Genomic DNA, 25,444 nt, shown 5'->3' on the forward strand with positions numbered 1-25,444 from the left:
GAGAGAGAGAGAGAGAACACTGTCACCCAGTGAGCCTGCACCCACAGAGAGAGAGAGAGAGAACACTGTCACCCAGTGAGCCTGCACCCACTGAGAGAGAGAGAGGGAACACTGTCACTCAGTGAGCCTGCACCCAGAGAGAGAGAGAGAGAGAACACTGTCACCCAGTGAGCCTGCACCCACAGAGAGATAGAGAGAGAACACTGTCACCCAGTGAGCCTGCACCCACAGAGAGAGAGAGAGAGAGAGAACACTTTCACCCAGTGAGCCTGCACCCACAGAGAGAGAGAGAGAGAACACTGTCACCCAGTGAGCCTGCACCCACAGAGAGAGAGAGAGAGAGAAGACTGTCAAACAGTCAGCCTGCACCCACAGAGGGAGAGAGAGAACACTGTCACCCAGTGAGCCTGCACCCACAGAGAGAGAGAGAGAGAACACCTTCACCCAGTGAGCCTGCACCCACAGAGAGAGAGAAAGAACACTGTCACCCAGTGAGCCTGCACCCACAGAGAGAGAGAGAGAACACTGTCACCCAGTGAGCCTGCACCCACAGAGAGAGAGAGAGAACACTGTCACCCAGTGAGCCTGCACCCAGAGAGAGAGAGAACACTCTCACCCAGTGAGCTTGCACCCACAGAGAGAGAGAGAGAACACTGTCACCCAGTGAGCCTGCACCCACAGAGAGAGAGAGAGAAAGAACACTGTCACCCAGTGAGCCTGCACCCACAGAGAGAGAGAACACTCTCTCCCAGTGAGCCTGCACTCACGAGAGAGAGAGAGAGAACACTGTCACCCAGTGAGCCTGCACCCACATAGAGAGAGAGAGAGAACACTGTCACCCAGTGAGCCTGCACCCACAGAGAGAGAGAGAGAGAGAGAACACTGTCACCCAGTGAGCCTGCACCCAGAGAGAGAGAGAGAACACTGTCACCCAGTGAGCCTGCACCCAGAGAGAGAGAGAGAGAGAGAACACTGTCACCCAGTGAGCCTGCACCCACAGGGAGAGAGAGAGAACACTGTCACCCAGTGAGCCTGCACCCACAGAGAGAGAGAGGGAGAACACTGTCACCCAGTGAGCCTGCACCGACAGAGAGAGATTGAGAGAACACTGTCACCCAGTGAGCCTGCACCCACAGAGAGAGAGAGAGAGAACACTGTCACCCAGTGAGTCTGCACCCACAGAGAGAGAGAGAACACTGTCACCCAGTGAGCCTGCACCCAGAGAGAGAGAGAACACTGTCACCCAGTGAGCCTGCACCCACAGAGAGAGAGCGAGATAACACTGTCACCCAGTGAGCCTGCACCCAGAGAGAGAGAGAGAGAGAGAGAACACTGTCACCCAGTGAGCCTGCACCCACAGAGAGAGAGAGAGAGAACACTGTCACCCAGTGAGCCTGCACCCACTGAGAGAGAGAGAGGGAACACTGTCACTCAGTGAGCCTGCACCCAGAGAGAGAGAGAGAGAGAACACTGTCACCCAGTGAGCCTGCACCCACAGAGAGATAGAGAGAGAACACTGTCACCCAGTGAGCCTGCACCCACAGAGAGAGAGAGAGAGAGAACACTTTCACCCAGTGAGCCTGCACCCACAGAGAGAGAGAGAGAGAACACTGTCACCCAGTGAGCCTGCACCCACAGAGAGAGAGAGAACACTGTCACCCAGTGAGCCTGCACCCAGAGAGAGAGAGAGAACACTGTCACACAGTGAGCCTGCACCCACAGAGAGAGAGAGAGAGCACTGTCACCCAGTGAGCCTGCACCCACAGAGAGAGAGAGAGAGAAAAAACACTGTCACCCAGTGAGCCTGCACCCACAGAGAGACAGAGAACACTGTCACCCAGTGAGCCTGCACCCACAGAGAGAGAGAGAGAGAGAGAGTACACTGTCACCCAGTGAGCCTGCACCCACAGAGAGAGAGAGAGAGAACACTGTCACTCAGTGAGCCTGCACCCAGACAGAGAGAAAGAACACTGTCACCCAGTGAGCCTGCACCCATAGAGAGAGAGAGAGAGAAAGAACTCTGTCACCCAGTGAGCCTGCACCCAGAGAGAGAGAGGCACTGTCACCCAGTGAGCCTGCACCCACAGAGAAAGAGAGAGAGAACACTGTCACCTAGTGAGCCTGCACCACAGAGAGAGAGAGAGAGAGAACACTGTCACCCAGTGAGCCTGCACCCACAGAGACAGAGAGAGAGATCACTGTCACCCAGTGAGCCTGCACCCACACAGAGAGAGAGAGAGCACACTGTCACCCAGTGAGCCTGCACCCAGAGAGAGAGAGAGAGAACACTGTCACCCAGTGAGCCTGCACCCACAGAGAGAGAGAGAGAGAGAACACTGCCAACCAGTGAGCCTGTACCCACAGAGAGAACACTGTCACCCAGTGAGCCTGCACCCACAGAGAGAACACTGTCACCCAGTGAGCCTGCACCCAGAGAGAGAGAGAGAGAGAACACTGTCACCCAGTGAGCCTGCACCCAGAGAGTGAGAGAGAGAGAACACTGTCACCCAGTGAGCCTGCACCCACAGAGAGAGAGAGAGAACACTGTCACCCAGTGAGCCTGCACCCACAGAGAGAGAGAGAGAGAACACTGTCACCCAGTGAGCCTGCACCCGGAGAGAGAGAGAGAGAGAGAACACTGTCACCCAGTGAGCCTGCACACAGAGAGAGAGAGAGAACACTGCCAACCAGTGAGCCTGTACCCACAGAGAGAACACTGTCACCCAGTGAGCCTGCACCCACAGAGAGAACACTGTCACCCAGTGAGCCTGCACCCAGAGAGAGAGAGAGAGAGAACACTGTCACCCAGTGAGCCTGCACCCAGAGAGTGAGAGAGAGAGAACACTGTCACCCAGTGAGCCTGCACCCACAGAGAGAGAGAGAGAACACTGTCACCCAGTGAGCCTGCACCCACAGAGAGAGAGAGAGAGAACACTGTCACCCAGTGAGCCTGCACCCGGAGAGAGAGAGAGAGAGAGAACACTGTCACCCAGTGAGCCTGCACCCAGAGAGAGAGAGAGAACAATGTCACCCAGTGAGCCTGCACCCACAGAGAGAGAGAGAACACTGTCACCCAGTGAGCCTGCACCCACAGAGAGAGAGAACGAACACTGTCACCCAGTGAGCCTGCACCCACAGAGAGAGAGAAAGAACACTGTCACCCAGTGAGCCTGCACCCACAGAGAGAGAGAGAGAGAGAACACTGTCACCCAGTGAGCCTGCACCCACAGAGAGAGAGAGAGAACACTGTCACCCAGTGAGCCTGCACCCAGAGAGAGAGAGAACACTCTCACCCAGTGAGCTTGCACCCACAGAGAGAGAGAGAGAACACTGTCACCCAGTGAGCCTGCACCCACAGAGAGAGAGAGAGAAAGAACACTGTCACCCAGTGAGCCTGCACCCAGAGAGAGAGAGAGAACACTCTCTCCCAGTGAGCCTGCACTCACGAGAGAGAGAGAGAGAGAACACTGTCACCCAGTGAGCCTGCACCCAGAGAGAGAGAGAGAGAGAACACTGTCCACCCAGTGAGCCTGCACCCACAGAGAGAGAGAGAGAGAGAGAACACTGTCACCCAGTGAGCCTGCACCCAGAGAGAGAGAGAGAACACTGTCACCCAGTGAGCCTGCACCCAGAGAGAGAGAGAGAGAGAGAACACTGTCACCCAGTGAGCCTGCACCCACAGGGAGAGAGAGAGATCACTGTCACCCAGTGAGCCTGCACCCAGAGAGAGAGAGAGTGAGAACACTGTCACCCAGTGAGCCTGCACCGACAGAGAGAGATTGAGAGAACACTGTCACCCAGTGAGCCTGCACCCACAGAGAGAGAGAGAGAGAACACTGTCACCCAGTGAGTCTGCACCCAGAGAGAGAGAGAGAACACTGTCACCCAGTGAGCCTGCACCCAGAGAGAGAGAGAACGCTGTCACCCAGTGAGCCTGCACCCACAGAGAGAGAGCGAGATAACACTGTCACCCAGTGAGCCTGCACCCAGAGAGAGAGAGAGAGAGAGAACACTGTCACCCAGTGAGCCTGCACCCACAGGGAGAGAGAGAGAGAACACTGTCACCCAGTGAGCCTGCACCCACTGAGAGAGAGAGAGGGAACACTGTCACTCAGTGAGCCTGCACCCAGAGAGAGAGAGAGAGAGAACACTGTCACCCAGTGAGCCTGCACCCACAGAGAGATAGAGAGAGAACACTGTCACCCAGTGAGCCTGCACCCACAGAGAGAGAGAGAGAGAGAGAACACTTTCACCCAGTGAGCCTGCACCCACAGAGAGAGAGAGAGAGAACACTGTCACCCAGTGAGCCTGCACCCACAGAGAGAGAGAGAACACTGTCACCCAGTGAGCCTGCACCCAGAGAGAGATAGAGAGAACACTGTCACACAGTGAGCCTGCACCCACAGAGAGAGAGAGAGAGTACTGTCACCCAGTGAGCCTGCACCCACAGAGAGAGAGAGAGAAAAAACACTGTCACCCAGTGAGCCTGCACCCACAGAGAGAGAGAACACTGTCACCCAGTGAGCCTGCACCCACAGAGAGACAGAGAACACTGTCATCCAGTGAGCCTGCACCCACAGAGAGAGAGAGAGAGAGAGAGAACACTGTCACCCAGTGAGCCTGCACCCACAGAGAGAGAGAGAGAGAACACTGTCACTCAGTGAGCCTGCACCCAGACAGAGAGAAAGAACACTGTCACCCAGTGAGCCTGCACCCAGAGAGAGAGAGAGAAAGAACACTGTCACCCAGTGAGCCTGCACCCAGAGAGAGAGAGAGAAAGAACACTGTCACCCAGTGAGCCTGCACCCACAGAGAAAGAGAGAGAGAACACTGTCACCCAGTGAGCCTGCACCACAGAGAGAGAGAGAGAGAGAGAACACTGTCACCCAGTGAGCCTGCACCCACAGAGAGAGAGAGAGAGATCACTGTCACCCAGTGAGCCTGCACCCACACAGAGAGAGAGAGAGCACACTGTCACCCAGTGAGCCTGCACCCAGAGAGAGAGAGAGAGAACACTGTCACCCAGTGAGCCTGCACCCAGAGAGAGAGAGAGAGAGAGAGAACACTGCCACCCAGTGAGCCTGTACCCACAGAGAGAACACTGTCACCCAGTGAGCCTGCACCCACAGAGAGAACACTGTCACCCAGTGAGCCTGCACCCAGAGAGAGAGAGAGAGAACACTGTCACCCAGTGAGCCTGCACCCACAGTGAGAGAGAACACTGTCACCCAGTGAGCCTGCACCCACAGAGAGAGAGAGAGAGAGAGAACACTGTCACCCAGTGAGCCTGCACCCAGAGAGAGAGAGAGAACACTGGGTTATGATGCCCATCAATGTGCACCACTGATTTGATGCCAGTTCTGTCATTGTTGAATGTCATGCTCCAGCTTAAACTGATACAGCTGAACATGGCATTAAATGGCACGAAGGACCCCAGTGAAGCATTATTTAAAGGGTTAGTTGATGGAGACTTTCTTGGCTACAAATGCAATTACACACAATTAAAGGGTTTTACTATACTTGGCTAATACTTGAATAGCCTGCAGGTCGTGGTTTGGCTGGTGCTGAAGTACTTTTTTGTTGGTTTACAAGTTTGTGCTGCAACAACTTGTTTCTTGTCATGGTTGGCCTCTCCTCATTTTCCAGTCATGGAATTGAGCATAACTGGGAAAGGAGAAAGACCATGCCGAATAAGACAAGCTGCTGGGAAATGGAGGGGAGAAGAACTCTCAGCAGGTAGCCATATCCACAGGTGGTCTTTAGGGTCTTCAGTGAGGACCAATGCTTGAGGTAACTGCACTCAACAAAATAGGTTGGGATTGAAATCTACCAACTGCTGCAGCCTTAGCTGTAATCTGAAAGTAATGCAACGACAGCATTACCTGCGCCTGTCAAGGTGACCAAACTCTAACTTTTTTTTTATGTCTGACTCCTTTCAGTCCGTTGATGGAGGTATAAGCAGCATCTCACAGTTGGCAGTCTACTGCTGCGTAATGGAAGTCACTCAGACTCTCAGAACACAAAGGGCAGGGCTTCCCCACAGGTTTTGGGGCTCGAAGTCAGGACCAAATAGTGGTCCAGAGCCGCATTTGGCAGGAGCAAGGCTGCGAGAGCTATTTTCCTGGGGGCAGCCTTCTAATTGACCAATAATAAGGACAACCTGAGAACTCCCATTGTTGCCGGCCTAATCAGAGTCCAGAGGCTCTAGAGCCTCAGTAGCCCGACCAGGAGGGGTGGGCGCTGCTTAGGCGGGTCAGCGGCTGTGAGTGCACCTCAAACTTAAGTCATTATTTCAGAGGAGGGAAGGCAACAGGCCCCTCAGAGTGCAGGGGAAGCCACTCTGCTTGGATCGTAGGGCTGTGTAGCAGTCTTTGATACCTACAGCCCCCTCTTTTGGGGGATTTAACTTCAGCAAAATGCAGGTGAAGCCGGAAAATCATCCCTAATTTGGGGCTTTAATTATGGAAATTGGCTGCCTGCCTCCATGGTGCGGGCAGTCAATCTGCATTTCTGTCTGCCCCGGGGGGAACAGCCCTGACAGCAGGAATGCACTGGGAACCCAACGCAGCTCCACACCTATTTTCTCCCTCCAAGCCTACCACTATGGGGTAGGGAATATTTTGTCCAAAAAGATAGCTCCTTCCTGCCTGAGGGAAGCATGAGACTTCCGCATGGTGAAGGGTGCCACTGACTGCACAATGCTTGCACAATGTGAACTTGACCATTCTTATGAACTGACACCATTCCATTCCTTCAATGTGCCACTGTGCAAGAACATGCAGCTGAATATCCATTGGTCTGGCAGCTGTCATAATTCCTTCCTTCTGTGGCAGTTGTCTGTGCTACCTGTACCTGTCTCACTCCAGAAAGTCAAGTCTGTCTGTTGTACAGGATGGCAATTTTTTTTTATTCATTCATGGGATGTGGGCGTTGCGGCTAGGCCAGCATTTATTGCCCATCCCTGTTTGCCCTTAAGAAAGTGATGGTGAGCTGCCTTCTTGCACCACTGCAGTCTTAGGTACACACACAGAGCTATTAGGAAGGGAGTTCCAGGATTTTCATCCAGCAACAGTGAAGGAACGGTGATATATTTCCAAGTCAGTATAGTGAGTGACTTGGAGGGGAACTTCCAGGTGGTGGTATTCCCATCCATCTGCTGTCCTTGTACTTCTAGATGGTAGAGGTCGTAGGTTTGGAAGGTGCTGTCTCAGGAGGCTTGGTGAGTTCCTGCAGTGCATCTTGTAGATGGTACAAACTGCTGCCACTGTGCGTCGGTGGTGAAGGAAGTGAACGTTTGCACATGGGGTGCCAATCAGGTGGGCTGCTTTGTCCTGGATAATGTCAAGCTTCTTGAGAGTTGTTGGAGTTGCACTCATACAGGCAAGTTCAGAGTATTCCATCAAATTCTTGATCTGTGCCTTGTAGATGGTGGACAGGATTTGAGGAGTCACTCACAGCGGGATTCTTTACCTCTGGTTTGCTCTTGTAGCCACAGTATTTACATGGCTAGTCCAGTTCAGTTTCTGGTCAATGGTAACCCCAGGTTGTTGACAGTGGAGGATTCAACGATAGGAATGCCATTGAATGTCAAGGGGTGATGGGCAGATTTTCTCTTGTTGGAGACAGTCACTGCCTGGCACTTTTGTGGTGAGAATGTTACTTGCCACTTGCCAGCCCAAGACTGGATGTTGCCCAAGTCTTGCTGCATTTGGACATGAACTGCTTCAGTACCTGAGGAGTTGCCAATGGTGCTAAACATTGTGCAATCATCAGTGAACATCCCCACTTCTGACCTTATGATGGAAGGAAGGTCATGGATGAAGCAGCTGAAAATGGTTGGGCCTAGGACAGTACCCTGAGGAACTCTTGTAGTGATGTCCTGAAAATGAGGGACTGACCTCCAACAACCACAACCATCTTCCTTTGTGCTAGGTTTATCTCCTCATGTCATGGCACGTGACTCCAATCCAGATCCATGAGGCTGAATTTTTCCATCAGTGAGCTGGGGGCGAGGCCCACTCACCAACATGAAAATGACGCAGGATGATGTCGGGGGTTACCCTCGATGTCATCCCCCCCATTTAAACCTTCAGGAAGGCAGAGACATAGCGTGATCAGCTATCTGCCCGCCGATTGGCCATTGACAGGATAATTAAAACAATTAAAGGACCTGCCCGTCCAATCTTAAGGTTGACGTGTCAGCCAGTAGCCCCAGTGGTAAATAGAGAAAACATGAAACCTCATCCAGCGGCGGGATGAGGTTTCATGTCGGGTTTAAAAAAGTTTATTAAAGTTTTTGTGAAATTTATTAACATGTCCCATTTCATGTGACATTGTCACATGAGGGGGACATGTTAATGAATTTTTCATTTTTCTATTTTTAGAGTTTGAAAACCACTCAGCGATCTCCCTGAGGCAGCACTTCGCCTCAGGGAGATGTCCACTCTTTCATGTGTATGCGTGAAGAAGCGTACTCTTGCATTTGTGGAACCCCGCGCCCCCCCCACCCCCCCCACCCCCCCGCCTGCATATGAAGCACCTAGCGCTTCCCGGCGGATGTCACGCTGGGCGGGCCTTAATTGGCCTGCCCACTTAAAATGGCAGCAAGGCCTGGTTCTCCGGCAGGGATCGTCTCCTCACCCGCCGGAGATTGGGTCGGGCCTGCCCGCCCAACAGGCAAAAAATTCAGCCCATGAACATATACACAACAGAAATGCAATAAGAGCAACACTGTCACATGCAACTTTATAAAGCACATCATTAGCATCCACAGTCTTTCAGATGACTGAGCTGCTGTGAAGGACTCCTGCAGTATTCAGTGAGCAGGTATCATGGTTTGGGATAGTAGTATGCCACTTGCTGCACAACTTTGCTAATGTGAGAGAACAGCCCTTGCCACCACTTGTCAGGCGAGAAGCTGAGGAGCAGGAACATGAGGACTGGGAAGAAATAGTGGAGGAGGAGGGAATGCGACATGAAGTAAAGGAACATGAAGAGGAAGGGAGAGTACAATGTAGATAGCTCCTTTCCGCTCCAGTTCTACTGGATCAAATAATTCATGAGCGACATGAGTATCCTCAACCACAGCTTTCCATTCACCAGCAGCCCTACACTCTTTACCTTTACTCTCTGACCATCATGTCATCCTCTTTCTCATAATGCAAAAATAAAAACCATGAAGGAAATTCACAGTCCAATCCAAATTTGTAAATTCAATCAAGGCAAAATGCAAACAAAAAAAAGCTAACCATGCTTGTGAATTGCCACAGTTGCTGTCTTTCATGTGTCTTTGCTACTCCTAATGTTCTTATGAGGTGCTTCCCCAGTGGCTGCAGTATGGGCGCAGATGGTTGCTGACTTCTATTTGAGGAGACTGCAACTGGCCTTGGAGGGTCACTTTGAGCAGTTCTGGGCCTCGAAGGCCTTGCTTCAGACTGCACCATCTAGTCCATCTAGTTCTTGGCTGCAGCAGACTGGTCTGCTTGGCTAGCTGACAGGCAACAGCAGGGGCACAGGGGATGTGATAGGGATCTGACATCCTGAGAAAAGACAGCAGTTTTGTGCTCCATGGAGCCACTGCCACTCTCTTAGTATGACATCTCAGCAATCCTATTGGTTTATTGCAGAACAGATTGATGGACTGCTGTGGTGTTCCGGAAACCACTTTGAACAGCGTTTCTACAACTATTATAGTAGCAATTTAAGTTTGCAAGGCAGCAATTTGAGCTTCCACTGTAGCTCTCAAACCTTTGATGGAAGCTGTTAATTATATCCAATGGTCTTCCTCTGTAGCTTAGTCCATCCAACTCCTCACCTGACTCCTCTGAGGCAGAACTAGAACAAGTGTGACTTCACCCTGCAGCAAGCTAACACCTACATTAACCATTGCCCCCACCTTGGCTCTTGTGTTCGTGCATGGTGTCTCACCAAATGCAGATCCCTCCTCAAAGGAGGATTAGTTATACAGAGACCTTTGTCATCAATCACCACCAGAGGCCTCAGGTTCAGTGAAGGCCCTTTCCATGACAGCCAGCACTGTCCCTGACATTGGGGTTAGAACATGCGGACGCACTTGTCCTCCTCCAGTTCTTTCCTGCTCATTCCTGTTATGTGCTATCTTCTTCTGAAAAAGGGAATTGAGTGTCATAGAGTATGATTGGTTGAAATGGTTGCCATGGTTTTTAAAAATGTATTCTTTTATGGGATGTGACTGTTGCTGGCAAGGCCAGCATTTATTGCCCATCCCTAACTGCCCTTGAACTGAGTAGCTTGCTATGCCATTTCAGAAGGCAATGAAGAGTCAACAACATTGCTGTGGGTCTGGAGTCACATGTAGGTCAGACCAGGTAAGGACAGCAGATTTCCTTCCCTAACCAGATCAGTGATGATCTTATTGAATGGTGGAGCAGGTTTAAGGTGCCGAATAGTTTAATCTTGCTCCTAATTCATATGTAATTCCAGGTTTTATTAATCAAATTTAAATTCCACCATCTTTGTGGTGGGATTTGAATCTATGCCTCCAGAGTATTAGTATGGGCCTCTGGATTGCAAGTCCAGTGATGTTATCACTACACCACCAGTTGAATAACTGCCAAGTTGTAAGAGCTGTGAGTTCTGCTTGCAAGGCTTGCAGCAGTGCTCAATGTGCAAGGGTGAGGTAAAGCATATGAATGTTAGGGCTGAATGCAGATTGAAAGAAATTGTTGGTAGGTGAGTGATGGGGCTGCAGTGAATTGAGTAGTGGATGAAGCTACTGGTGCAGTTGGTAGAATATATGATTTGAAGATGAACTGACTCACCTTGTGAGATTATAAAACACCTTCCCACACTTCATCGATGTTCTTGGAACAACATTCCTGGCATTGATCTCTGCCACTATTTGTTCCCATGCCTCCTGAGCATATGTCTTGTGGGCCTCCTATCCCCTTTAAGATACAGGATCTCTTTTTATTTCTACCTCTTCCACCTATACCTTGAGTGCATTATCTGAAAATCTGAAGAGCTTGCTTCTTACATGTCCAAACATTATTCAAAGTATCAAAACCCAGATTTCCTTTTGAAAAAAAAACTCCCACCACTTCTTGCAGCCACAATACACTCCACTTTAAGTGGTGCATTTATGTAGTGTTAGCCACTTGTTCTTCTTCCAATTAGACATGATTCCGACTCCTCATTCGCTACACTTGCTGTTGCTGTCAGTCCCATGTATAGGTTTCTTATGAGTCATCTATCTCTTCAGTCTACTGCACTGTCGTTCTGCACTTAATCCAGTCAAGCTGATCGAATGCTTTTCAAAATCTACAAAACAAACATGTAATTCCTGTCCAAATTCTAAACTGCATCTGCTCATTAGTCTTATAATGCCGACTGCTTCACTTGTCCCTCTTCCTCCCTGGAATCCAAACTGGCCATCTCCAATGTGGTTTTGCACCTTCCCACTCATTCTCTTTGTTACAATTCTCAACACAGCCTTCGATGCATGAACAATCAGACTAACTACGCAAGTCAGAACATCAGCATGCTTCGAGTTCTTTCTTAATGTGTGCATGAAGTCCTCTGGTCATTCTCCTGATAACTAAATTCTTTGCACAGCTTAGTGAATGTTGATATCAAGTTCTTTCCCATGTTTTTAATCAATTCTGTAGGTATTTCATCTATTCCAGCTGTTTTTCCAGTTTTTATCTCAGTTATTGCTGTTCTGATTGATATCTCTAGTATATCTGGTCTAATGAAATGATGTCAACATTCCTCTTTTCTTTCAGCTCAATCATTTCAGGTTTTTAATTTTTAAAATATAATTCTTCAATTTGCTCCTTTGATTTTGTTCTAATTTCATAAAATACCTTCCTTACTCCTTTTGCTGTTGTTTTCAGCCCTTTATACTGGGTGCTTTGTTTTTGCGTACATAGGCCTGAACTTTTCAGTTGGCGGGTGGGCTCGGCGGGAATGGGTGGGGGGTGGTCACGGAGCCAATCGCCGCCCGCGATCAGCTCCGCGCCACCATTATACCCGGGTGGGTCAATAAAGGCCTGCCCAGCATAAGGCGCGAGCTGTAGCGCTCAGCGCTACCTGTGCAGGCAGGGAGAGGAGAGTCGGGGCCAACGCTCTTAGAGCATTTCAATCTCCCTGAGGCACGGAAGATTGAAGCGGTTTTCAAATAAATAAATAAATGGATCGAAAACTTAATTAAACGTCCCCTCATGTGACAGTGTCACATAAGATGGGACATTTTTTACATTTTATAATTTTAAAAAATATATTTAATAAAAGCTTTAGGAAACCTCATCCCGCTTGTGGATGAGATTTCCTAAAAAAACGTGAAGGCCACTTGGCCTTTTGCAATGGTTGAGAGCAGAAAATCAAATTGAATACAGAAAAGTCAGAAAACACAGATAAAAACAAAATACTGCAGATGCTGGAAATCTGAAACAAAAACAAAAACAGCTGGAAAAACTCAGCAGGTCTGACAGCATCTGCGGAGAGGAATACAGTTAACGTTTCAAGTCCGTATGACTCTTCATCAGAACTAAGAAATATAGAAATGAGGTGGAATACAAGCTGGTTGAGGGGGGTGGGACAGATAGAGCTGGATAGAGGGCCAGTGATAGGTGGAGGCAACGAAGAGATTGACAAAGATGTCATAGACAAAAAGACAAAGGGGAACCATAAAGAATATATTCTTGTAGAGGCAAAAGGCATGGCTGAAGTACCAAATCAATATTTTGCATCAATCCTCACTAGAGAGGAAAAGGCTGTCAATGTAGCAGTAAAGAAGGAGGTAGTGACAATATTGAAAATCGATAACAAAAAATAAAGAGGAGGTGCGTAAAAGATTGGCAACACTAAAAGTAAAAGTGCCACCTGGTCCAGATGGGATGCATCACTGTTACTGAGGGAAATAAGGGTGAAAGCAGTGGAGACTCAGCCTACAGTTTTCCAATCCTCTTTAGATATGGGTGGTGCCATATAACTGGAGGGCTGCAAATATTACACCATTGTTAAAATCAGAGAAAAGGGGTAGACTTGGCAACTACAGGCCAGTCAGCTAACGGCGGTGGTGGGGAAATGTTTAGAGACAAAAATAACTGGCACTCAGAAAAAGTATGAGTTAATAAATAAAAGTCAGAATGAATTTGTTAAAAGCCAATTGTATTTGATTAACTTGATTGAATACTTTGATGATGTCATGGAGAAGGGTTGATAAGGGTTAATGTGCACATGGATGTTCAAAAGATGTTTGACAAATTACCACGTAACAAACATGTACGAAAAATTAAAGCCTTTGGAATTAAAGGGCAGTGGCAATGTGAATATGAAATTAGCTAAAGGGAAGAAAGCAGAGAGTAGTGGTGAACTGTAGCTTTTTAGGTTGGAGGGAAGTATACAGTGGGGTTTTCAAAGGGCTAGTATTAGAACTGCTGCTCTTTTTGACATGTTAATAACCTGAACTTTGGTATACAGGTCATATTTCAAAGTGTGTAGATTACACAAAACACAGAAAAATAGTGAACAGTGAGGATGATATAAGAGACTTCAGAAGATATAGGCAGACTGGAGGAATGGGCAGAAACAAGGCAGATTAAATTTAATACAGGGAAGTGTAAAGTGATGCATTCTGATGGGAAGAGAGGCAATATAAACAAAGTAGTATGTTTTAAAGTGGTGTAGGAACAACGGGACCTTGGGTGTAAGTATATAAATATTTGCAGCTAGCAGGGCAAGTTGAGAAGGCCATTCAAAATACATATGAGATCCCTGGCTTTATTAGTAAAGGCTCAGGGCTAGATTTTTGTGTCATCTTCCTGACTCCGTGGACTTTTAAAAATGGTGGGCAAGACCCAAATGTCCCATCCTCATTTTCAGCAGCTGTAATTTTTGCCTCTAGGGAAAAAGGAATGGTGTATGATTCACACAGGTGGGAGATACAAACTCAAGGCCATTTGAACTCAAACAGAGCCCATTTTTGCTAGGCCAAGGGCCTTAACCCATAGTGTGGGAGTCATAAATTGATGGAGAAGACATAAATGCTTGTGAAGGTCAGGTAAGGGCTGTATAACTGTCATGATCTGAAATGTTTTAAATACCTTGCTCTTTAAACTTTAAAAAGAACAGTCTACAGCTGTCAGTTGGAGCTAAGAATACAGGCTGTTGGATGGCTTTGTTTGACAGGTGTAGGTTAGAAAAAGAAGCATCTGGTCATGCAGATTCAATAGAGCTCTTTATTGACATTTCCTCAAGGGATAGTATTACGCTCTTATGAATGCTTGGCTAAGCTTCAAAAGGTACACATATCTGGGCAGGGATTCTGCACTCACAGTTTAAAGAGGCTATTAAAGGATTAGCTGTCTTTGATGTGGCTACTGAAGAGAAGTTTGTTTGCTTTTATAAGAGATTAACCACTTGGGGAGATTTAAAAGTTTTGAATGGAATTAATGAATGGGAATTTTTTTTCATTATCAACCATGTAGGAGTGAGAGCTCTATTAGATTGTTAGAAGATTTTTTTCTCATCTCCACAGGCTCCTGAGGTGCGCTCATGATGGATACGGGGTGAATGGCAATGAAAGTGGCTTGGGGGTTATGAAGAGCCATGGGGGGGGCGGTGTGGCTAGGGGAGCTAACAACTTCTAAAACAACAGGGACAACATCCTAGAGAACTGACCTGGGCCTTCGAACCAACCCATCTTGACACCCACCCATCCCCATGACTACCTACGTTCTGCTTCCAGAGTCAATGGGCCCAATTCTATCCCACAGCTGCTGCTGCAACTACCCTCCCGTCCGCTCCCAAGTGAAAATCATGCATTTCAGGGTACTTTTTACTGAGGCAGGTCCAGCGAGTAGGGAAATTTCCCAGCTTGAACTATCTACCTCAGCTGTGAAAATCCGGCCCATGGAGCACAAAAGCAATGAAGTTAAGCTAAAACTTTATAAAACACAGACTAGGACACAGCTGGAGTATTGTGTTCAATTCTGGGAACCACAATTTAGGAACGATGTCCAGGCTTTAGAGAAGATACAGAAGGAATTTATTGGCATGGTTCCAGGGATATGGGACTTCATTATGTGGAAAGACAGAAGCTGGATTTGTTCTCCTTTGAGCAGAGAAAGTTAAAAAGGGATTTGTTAGAGACTTTCAAAATCATGAATGGTTCTGTTGGAGTAAATAAGGAGAAACTCTTTTCAGTGGTAGAAGGACAGTAACTAGAGAACACAGATTTAAGGTGATGGACAAAATAACTAGACACAATATGAAGTATTTTTTTTAAGTCTCAAGTTGATGTGATCCTGAATACAATGTGTGAAAGGGTGGTGGAATCAGCTATCAAAAGGGAATTGGATAAATACTTGAAATGCAAAAAATTACAGGGCCATGGGGACAGAGTTGGGAAATGGGACTAATGAGGTAGTCATTTCAAAAGGCTGGCACAAGCACAATGGGCTGGCTGGCCCCCTGCGCTGTATCATTCTATGAAATCCTTTCTTTTAATGAGCTGTCATCACTAATGTTGAATATTATTTTCAAATGATTTGCATTAACTGCTGTCTAAGGAAGATTAATTATATCCCTATTATAATAGATATTTGTGCCTTTTGGTTCGGCAGCTAAATATATTACTCTTCTCTTCCCTGGCAGTTGTTCATAAAATGCAGTTGAATGTCCTCATTAGATCCCACAACGGTAAAACTAAAATATTTTACCAATTATTGCAGTCAATTCGCAGTATGATTCTGGAAAGATTGGACATGTAAAGTTTAAGCTGCAGCTTGAAATGATGTATTTTAAAAAGACAGCATTGACTTTTATTTACTCAATTGTTTTCTGGCTATGTGCTAAGTGGCAAATCGATGAGCCTAAATGTCTGTCAGAAATTTACTAGCATAGGGAGACATAACTACCCATCTGGACCCCACTTTAAGAGCTAAATGTCTGTCTGTAATAGGTCCCATAGGATAAAACTGAAATCAGATTGTATTGCATTTGAGTTCTGCACATCACAGAAACTATATTTCCCATTCAGCTTTTATATAAAGGATATATGCTTGCGGTCCCGCTGGATCTGACATTCATCCCATGACCACAGCTGGCCAACAATATATGGTAACAAAGTCCTGAGTGTGTTATGACATTTCTTCTGTTCAGTGGTTGAACACTAGATCCAGAGGGAATTAATCTTTCTCACTGCTTTCTAAAAAACGTATTTATGTCCTGGGATGTGTTCTAAATTTTGGAGAATTGCATACAGTTAAAGTGAGAAATACTTGATGCTCTGACCACACACTACCATGTAATAAGGATTACAGGCAGAAAGGTCATTGTTATAATAACACAGAATGGTGGCGCTGGGCCAAGGTACTAGACTGGATTAATTTGTGGGGACTGTCAGTCAGTTTACAATAGCCCTGTGGTTGCATAAAGGAATAAATATAGATTTGGCCTTGGCCCTCTCGTCTCTGAGGCAGGTTCTAGGTTGAAGTTCTATTTGAGAAACCTGAGCACATAAGCTCAGTGCATTACTGGGGGAACACAGCACTGTCAGAGATGCCATCCTTCAAGCGCCAAGTCAAAGCAGTCTGTCCTCTCAGGCAGTTGTAAAAGATCACACTGCATCATTAAAAGAAGAACAGGGGAGCTCTACCTGAATCCTGGCTGACATTTATCCTTCAACCACTGCCAAAAACTGATACTCTGGTGACTTTTTAAATTGCTGTTTGTAAGAGCTTACTATGTGAAAATTGGTTGGTATGTTTCCAATACAACAATGAATACAATTCAAAAGTACTTCATTGGCTGTGAACTACTTTAGGGTGTCCTCAGGTTGTGGGAAAGGCGCTTTATAAATGCATGTCCTTCTTTCTTTATATGGGAATAATATGTTAATAATGATTTTATATTGGCAAAAATCACACCAAAAGACTTCCACAACATTTAATAAACAAACAATATTCACAATTGAAATGCTATCAAGAATGATGATTTTTGACATGTTAATGCTCCAGACATTTCATGTTTAAGGTCAAGGCTGATATATCTTGTTTCAGCATGAGATTGATTAGACAGTTGATTGACAAGAATCAGAGCTAATCATGTAACTGTCACAAATTAGACTGATGTGGTATGAAATATTACTACTAAATTTAATACTGAAAAATACACTTACTTGAGTATTATTAATTTACAGTAAAGGTGATCTTCAGAAGTTGAATGGGTTTTTGGAAGAGTTCAGAACCATCTATCTAGCTATATTATTTTTCTTCATTATGTATAAACTTTCAGTCATGAATTTATTAACAACTGGGACCACTGATGCTCTCTACTAGTACCAAATAGGCTATAAACAAAAAGAAAATTAAGTAATTTTGATTGTAATGTTAAACTAATATTCTGGTTTTTTTTGATCAGTTGGGGAATATGGAAAAATATGAGAGTTTTCTATTCTGTGTTTAATTGACCACTTCATAAAATTTAAATTGTACATTACCTTTGAATAGAATGGGTTTGATAGGCCGAAGCTAAGTTAAAATTCTTTTAAAAGCAGGTCCTAACCTTCGCAGTTGTCTCCTGCATTCTGTTAGGTCATATTGGCCTCTGTGTTATTTCTAAGTAAAGTACAATGATAGGTGTGAAGTCTGTCACATCTTTCCTTATACAAGGAAACATGGAAATGGAAATTCTGTACATTTTTATGTGGTTACATACTGAAGAATATTTTGTCATAATTCCTTCTGCTCTGTAAAACACTCCATAAACTCCGCTGTATGTAGAACTGAAAAAAACAAATGCCATGGAATGACTCTAAGGCCATGAGATAATCTCTGGCTTTCACTCAGAATTCAGATGCCCTGACTGGCAAACTTATATGTTAAACTTCTGACTGAAATCTCAATCAAATAGCTTTAAACAGCCATTGACATTCCTGGATCTCAGGGATAGCCACCCATCTTAGAACTGCATTAAGCCAATAGCACATTGATTATCCATTCCCTAACATTTACCCACATCAAAACAAACATACTTCTTCTCACCACACAAAAATATACAGAATTTTCATTTCCATGTTTTCCTGTGCAAGGAAATATGTGACAGGCTCCACACCTACCATTGTACTTTACTCAGTAATAACACAGAGGCCAAAATGACCAAACAGATTGCAGACAGAAGACAACAGCTAAAAGTAGGATGTGCTTTTAAAAGAATTTTAACTTAGCTGTTAAGAGAAGAAGAATTTAGTTCACATCGGGCATTGTTTTTTATTCTTTCATGGGATGTGGATGTCACTACTTAATTACCCTTGAAAGGAGTGGCTTGCTGGGCCATTGCAGGAGGCAATTAAGAGTCAACTACATTGCTGTGGGCCTGGAATGACATGTAGGCCGTACCAGGTAAGGATATCAGCTTTCTTTCCCTAAAAAGGCATTAGTGTATCAGGGTTTTTCCAACAATTGGAATTTTTTCCACCACTAATTGGTGACAGTTTCATGGTCATCATTACAGAGACTAGCCTTTGATTCCAGATTAATTGAAATTAAATCCCCCAGAACATTAGCCTAAATCTCTGGATTACTCATCTAGTGACATTACTGCTATGCCACCATAGTGACTCAACACATACTTAAATCGGTTCCCTCTGGCAGGCAGTGCCCTGGGTCATGGTCTGCATGGTCGCTTGGCAATCTTCATTGATATTACTGAAGATCGCTGCATAGGCTGCGCAGGTTATCAATCCCTGGTGCTGCCTGCCCAGACTAGAAATAAGTCTGTGTACTGAGAAGCGGAGCTATGCAAAGTAATTTCTCCCTCAGTATATTTTTAACAACACAATTAGAAGGGATTAAAAACAGTTATTTTTATGTCATAAAACTAAATAGCTGTAGTGATGTAATTACCTAATGATGTTCTAGCTGGTACTGCATCCTTATTGATCCAAAATGACACCCAGGATAAAACAACAGTCAATGTGCAAGGGATGTAGGTCTGAATGGTGAAGTAGCCCATTCGTCTGCTGAGATCGAAGTACACTGACATTACAACGTAATCTCCTACAAAAAAAAATAACAATAGCAAATCATTCCTCCACTCAAAATAAAACAACATTAGCCTAGATTTTATGGCCAGCAAAGAATGAACAATGCTAACCGCCCATTACGCTTACAGTTATCTACATAATTTGAATGAGCTTTGTTGTAGCTATTTAAGGTAATTAGAAAACCATTTCAATGTGGTGCCCTTGACATGTTGGACCTGTGCAGGCAAGGCAACAACAGCATGTCTCTTCCACCAATCAGACTGAAGAATTCTTACTGCGACGTACAATCTAAGCATAAGCTAGAATACATAATTCAATGTAATCATATACAGAAAGTGAAATGAAGAAGAAAGGAAAGATAGGGTTGATTGAGAGAGAGAGAGAGAGAGAGAGAGAGATAGATAGATAGATAGATAGATAGATTAAAAAGACATGGGCAGGATTTTTCGGATGGTGGAGTTACACACCCCGCCACCCGAAGAGTCAGTGGGAGATGCATCCCCGCCGATACCAGCTAATCCACAGCCAACTAACACTCCAAGGAGCTGGAGATGGGACATCTGCCCCTCACTCAAGAAGAAGTCCTGCTTCAGAGAGTTGCCGACTCTTTAGTCCCAGCAGCACCTGTAGCAGCAGTGGCCAGGACCGGGACTACAAGTAGTCCCCAGAATCAAATTCCCAGTGTGCAGGACCAGGTAAGGTGTAGTAGCCTCACACAACATGGGGAAGTGAGGCCCGGAAAGGTGGGTAAAGAGGGAAGGAGATCGTGACGGAGAGGTCAGGGGTGAGGGAGTACCCAGAATGTGCAGTGCTTGTGGCGAATGCCAGATGTGGAAAGCAAGCAGTGAGGGAGATGACTCCCCTTCCCAACCAGTGTAACATGCTGGGCTTCCCCCACTGGTCGTGAACTCCTTGCACCAGCTTCAAAATTGAGGCCAGGCAGGAAATGACTCTTAAGCAGTCATTAATTTCCCACTTAGGGGCCTCAATTGAGAACGAATGCTGCTCCCCATTTGTAGAAGTACATTTTCAGTGCCAGAAAGATTGTTTGCTAATTAAACATATCACACCATTAAATATCCAATTTTGAATGCACAGATCTTAGCTTTTTCTTGTTTTTAGTGGGTAACTGCTGGGTAAGTACCAGAACTTCATGTCCATTTTGTGCTTTGATGCAGATTCCCTTAACAAAGTATTGGTGCAGCAAAGCTTGTGGCAGAGCAGGGCAAATCAGACAGGAACTTCCTGAACTCTACATTGTTTTGTGTGTGTGTGTGTGTGTGTGTGTGTGTGTGTGTGTGTGTGTGTGTAGACGGGTGCCAGAACTTGCTGTCCAAGTTTTTTCACTTACCCTTTGAATCTTCTATACTCGGCCAGGTTCACAACTGTATTACCCCCTGACATCTGTCATATGCACCATTTTCCAGCTTCATCTTACTCTCGATATTTTTCATCATGCAAGGAGCTCTGAATTTGTTCACCTTACAATTCCGTCTCTGGGAACGTGCCTTGACTGTACCCGAACTATCTCCCCTTTAAAGTCAACCCATTGTTCCGGTACAGTGTTTGCTTGCCAACCCTTAATTCCAATTTACATGGACCAGATCCTTTTACGCTCCATTGAAGTTGGTCTTCCCCCAGTTGATTAATTGTTTTTTACCCCTTGGCTCCTTGAGGCACTTTAAGCTCCATTTTGCGAGAACTTTCAAAAACTTACTGATCATTATGATCACTGACCCTCTAAACTGTACTCTGGTCTTGCCTTACTATGGTTACCCTTGACCCACTTCTCATTTCCACCAGACCCCTCTTGTTTCCTAGACTGGAAACTGGAAAAATACATACTTACATCTTCTCAGAACCAATCTAGCACTTCACTTTCACCAACTTGATCCCTATTCGGCAGGCCGAAGCCCATAATCAGTTGGATATTGGTGGAAATTCTGTACGGATATGAGATATTTTCCTGGATTTATGTGTTCTGGGACTGAGGGGAGATAGGATAAAACTGAAGCCAGGCTGGATCTTTCTACTGCAGCCAATAGCTGATACCCATGCCTGTGGGATGTGGGGACAGAGGAATGGATTATAAAAGTAGGATGTGCAGACCAGGCACAGCTTCTGTCGCTTGCTCATTGCAGGACAATTAAGAGACCACATGTGTCAGGAGGCAAGCATCCAACAATAATTTTCATTGGTAGTTTATCATCTGACTAGGATTTAATTGAAATTTTAGCCTAAATCTCTGGTAGTGACAACTGCTATGAGTGACTCAACACATACTTAAATCGGTTCCCTCTGGCAGGCAGTGCCCTGGGTCATGGTCTGCATGGTCGCTTGGCAATCTTCATTGATATTACTGAAGATCGCTGCATAGGCTGCGCAGGTTATCAATCCCTGGTGCTGCCTGCCCAGACTAGAAATAAGTCTGTGTACTGAGAAGCGGAGCTATGCAAAGTAATTTCTCCCTCAGTATATTTTTAACAACACAATTAGAAGGGATTAAAAACAGTTATTTTTATGTCATAAAACTAAATAGCTGTAGTGATGTAATTACCTAATGATGTTCTAGCTGGTACTGCATCCTTATTGATCCAAAATGACACCCAGGATAAAACAACAGTCAATGTGCAAGGGATGTAGGTCTGAATGGTGAAGTAGCCCATTCGTCTGCTGAGATCGAAGTACACTGACATTACAACGTAATCTCCTACAAAAAAAAATAACAATAGCAAATCATTCCTCCACTCAAAATAAAACAACATTAGCCTAGATTTTATGGCCAGCAAAGAATGAACAATGCTAACCGCCCATTACGCTTACAGTTATCTACATAATTTGAATGAGCTTTGTTGTAGCTATTTAAGGTAATTAGAAAACCATTTCAATGTGGTGCCCTTGACATGTTGGACCTGTGCAGGCAAGGCAACAACAGCATGTCTCTTCCACCAATCAGACTGAAGAATTCTTACTGCGACGTACAATCTAAGCATAAGCTAGAATACATAATTCAATGTAATCATATACAGAAAGTGAAATGAAGAAGAAAGGAAAGATAGGGTTGATTGAGAGAGAGAGAGAGAGAGAGAGAGAGATAGATAGATAGATAGATAGATAGATTAAAAAGACATGGGCAGGATTTTTCGGATGGTGGAGTTACACACCCCGCCACCCGAAGAGTCAGTGGGAGATGCATCCCCGCCGATACCAGCTAATCCACAGCCAACTAACACTCCAAGGAGCTGGAGATGGGACATCTGCCCCTCACTCAAGAAGAAGTCCTGCTTCAGAGAGTTGCCGACTCTTTAGTCCCAGCAGCACCTGTAGCAGCAGTGGCCAGGACCGGGACTACAAGTAGTCCCCAGAATCAAATTCCCAGTGTGCAGGACCAGGTAAGGTGTAGTAGCCTCACACAACATGGGGAAGTGAGGCCCGGAAAGGTGGGTAAAGAGGGAAGGAGATCGTGACGGAGAGGTCAGGGGTGAGGGAGTACCCAGAATGTGCAGTGCTTGTGGCGAATGCCAGATGTGGAAAGCAAGCAGTGAGGGAGATGACTCCCCTTCCCAACCAGTGTAACATGCTGGGCTTCCCCCACTGGTCGTGAACTCCTTGCACCAGCTTCAAAATTGAGGCCAGGCAGGAAATGACTCTTAAGCAGTCATTAATTTCCCACTTAGGGGCCTCAATTGAGAACGAATGCTGCTCCCCATTTGTAGAAGTACATTTTCAGTGCCAGAAAGATTGTTTGCTAATTAAACATATCACACCATTAAATATCCAATTTTGAATGCACAGATCTTAGCTTTTTCTTGTTTTTAGTGGGTAACTGCTGGGTAAGTACCAGAACTTCATGTCCATTTTGTGCTTTGATGCAGATTCCCTTAACAAAGTATTGGTGCAGCAAAGCTTGTGGCAGAGCAGGGCAAATCAGACAGGAACTTCCTGAACTCTACATTGTTTTGTGTGTGTGTGTGTGTGTGTGTGTGTGTGTGTGTGTGTGTGTGTGTGTAGACGGGTGCCAGAACTTGCTGTCCAAGTTTTTTCACTTACCCTTTGAATCTTCTATACTCGGCCAGGTTCACAACTGTATTACCCCCTGACATCTGTCATATGCACCATTTTCCAGCTTCATCTTACTCTCGATATTTTTCATCATGCAAGGAGCTCTGAATTTGTTCACCTTACAATTCCGTCTCTGGGAACGTGCCTTGACTGTACCCGAACTATCTCCCCTTTAAAGTCAACCCATTGTTCCGGTACAGTGTTTGCTTGCCAACCCTTAATTCCAATTTACATGGACCAGATCCTTTTACGCTCCATTGAAGTTGGTCTTCCCCCAGTTGATTTTTTTTACCCTGGATTGCTCCTTGAACTTTGCCTTTGCTAACTTAAAACTTATGATATTATGATCACTGCCCTCTAAATGTTCTCTTGCTGGTACTTGGTTCCCTTGACCCACCTCATTCCCCAGAACCAGATCCAGCAATGCCCCCTCCCTCATTAGACTGGAAACATCTTCATATCAAAAATTCACCTGAATACACTCTAGAAACTCTTAACCCCATCTGCCCTCGGTACTATTACAGGGAGCAAACCCCATATCTGGGAAACTCGGGACTGGATTTGTACCGGATATGAGAATTTTCCGGATTTTGTGTTCTGGACTGAGGGGAATAGGATAACTGAAGCCAGGCTGATTTCTACACCAAGCTGAACCCAGCCGGGATGGGGAAAGGAAGGTATGAGGGGCAGACCAGGCCAGCTTCTGTCGTTCATCACAGACCAATGTCAGGAAAGCATAATAATTTTCATTATATCACTGGGATTTTTTTTCATTGTTAATTTGAGTAATAGTGGGGTCTGTGTCTATGGACAGATATTTTTGCTCGGTGGGTGGGCTTGAGCTGACCTGCTCGAGCGTGAAATGACTCGCGTTGACGTTGGCCGAGCGTGCTGACATCAACGTGCAGTCACATGATAGTTTGGTCCGTGGGTGTACGCCAGAGTTGAGAGCACGTCCACCAACAATTAGATGGCCTGTTAAGGCCATTAAGTTATCAGTTAATGTAAAGTTTTCCATGGACGGGATGAGGTTTCCAAAAACAAATAAAAACTTTAAGTTTTCATTCATAACATTGTCCCTGCTCATATGACAGAGAGGGGACATGTTTTATTACAGTTTTATTTTTTAATTATTTTTCAAACCTCTCTTCATCTCCCTGAGGCACTGAGCTACATTGGGGAGATTTTGTAGTATTCACTCGCGCACATGTGCAAAGTTCGTGCTTGGCCAGCTCACATTCCTGCCACACCCACCCCTTCACACCCCCTGCACAGGCAATGCCATACTCGCATGCAGTGCCGATCGCCAAGTCTGAGAGGGGCAAAATTCTGCTCTGTGGGTCTGTGTGGGATGTGTGTGTATGGGGGTTAATTGAATTAAACGCAGCTGGTCTGAAGGCTTTGATGTATCAGAAGATAAGCTAGTTTTAAAATGTTAAGAAGGTAAACATGAATGAAGTTTTAGAATGTGAGGTGTAAAGGGAACATCCGCATTTTTAAATAAAGCAAGCTAGCTTGAATTCAAAAGAGGGGGTGAAATGTTTCACCTAGTCAGAAGTTACAAAACAGTGGCCATAATTTCTCACTCAGCATGCAGACGTGTGCGCGACAAACCTGAACGTAATATGATGCGCAATATATCGGTCGGTGGGCGCTCGCAGGAGTCAGCAGCGCATCCGCCAACAATTAACAGGCTTATTAGGACCATTAAAGTAATAATCAAATGCAATTTTTTGCTGCCCGTCCAGCCTTAGGGTTGGCGGACAGGCAAATCAGCCAGCCGGCTTTTGGATTTTTTATGAATATGATTCCTCATCCACGGGCTTTCCAACAGGAATTAAAAAGAAAATAAAAATGTTGAAATCTCATTTATAACATGGCCCTGCTCATGTAATAGAATCATATGAGGGGACATGTTCTGAACATTTTTAAATTCTTTACTTATGTTTTGAAAAATCTTCAGCTCCCTGAGGCAGTTCTGTGCCTTCGGGGCGCTTTCAGTGTGCGCATCCGCGCACATGTGCAAATGTCCCCACTCGCCCTCCTCCCCACCACCATCCCCGCCCGCCGACCCCAGAGGTGCTCAGCATTGCAGCGCGCGATTCATGTTGGCTGGTCATTAATTGGCCAGCCAGTGTGAAATCGCGGTTGAGGCCCGATCGTGGGCGGCGGTCAGTTTTACAACCGCTCCCGTGCCCACTCTCCCAATGAGGTAAAAATCCTGCTCAGTGTGTTTATTTTTCCCAATGATTACTGGTAAAATTGGTACTATCTACAGATTTTTTATTATTAGAGAGGTAAAGTCCAAAGACATAGTGAAACAATGGGAATTTGCAGTCAAAGGGGAAAATATGT

The 25,444-nt window shown here is 45.7% G+C and overlaps 1 protein-coding gene across 1 annotated transcript in view; it reads right to left on the reverse strand.

The window, feature by feature from the left end:
* LOC121281589 (gamma-aminobutyric acid receptor subunit gamma-2-like) overlaps positions 1–25,444 on the reverse strand; it is a 404,445-nt gene that overhangs the window by 263,940 nt on the left and 115,061 nt on the right. The window contains exon 8 of the mRNA XM_041194589.1: positions 21,585–21,737. Within this exon, the coding sequence (XP_041050523.1) occupies positions 21,585–21,737 (153 nt within the window). The remainder of the gene's footprint in view (positions 1–21,584; positions 21,738–25,444) is intronic.

Source organism: Carcharodon carcharias, chromosome 8, assembly GCF_017639515.1.
Source record: "Carcharodon carcharias isolate sCarCar2 chromosome 8, sCarCar2.pri, whole genome shotgun sequence".
Taxonomy (NCBI): domain Eukaryota; kingdom Metazoa; phylum Chordata; class Chondrichthyes; order Lamniformes; family Lamnidae; genus Carcharodon; species Carcharodon carcharias.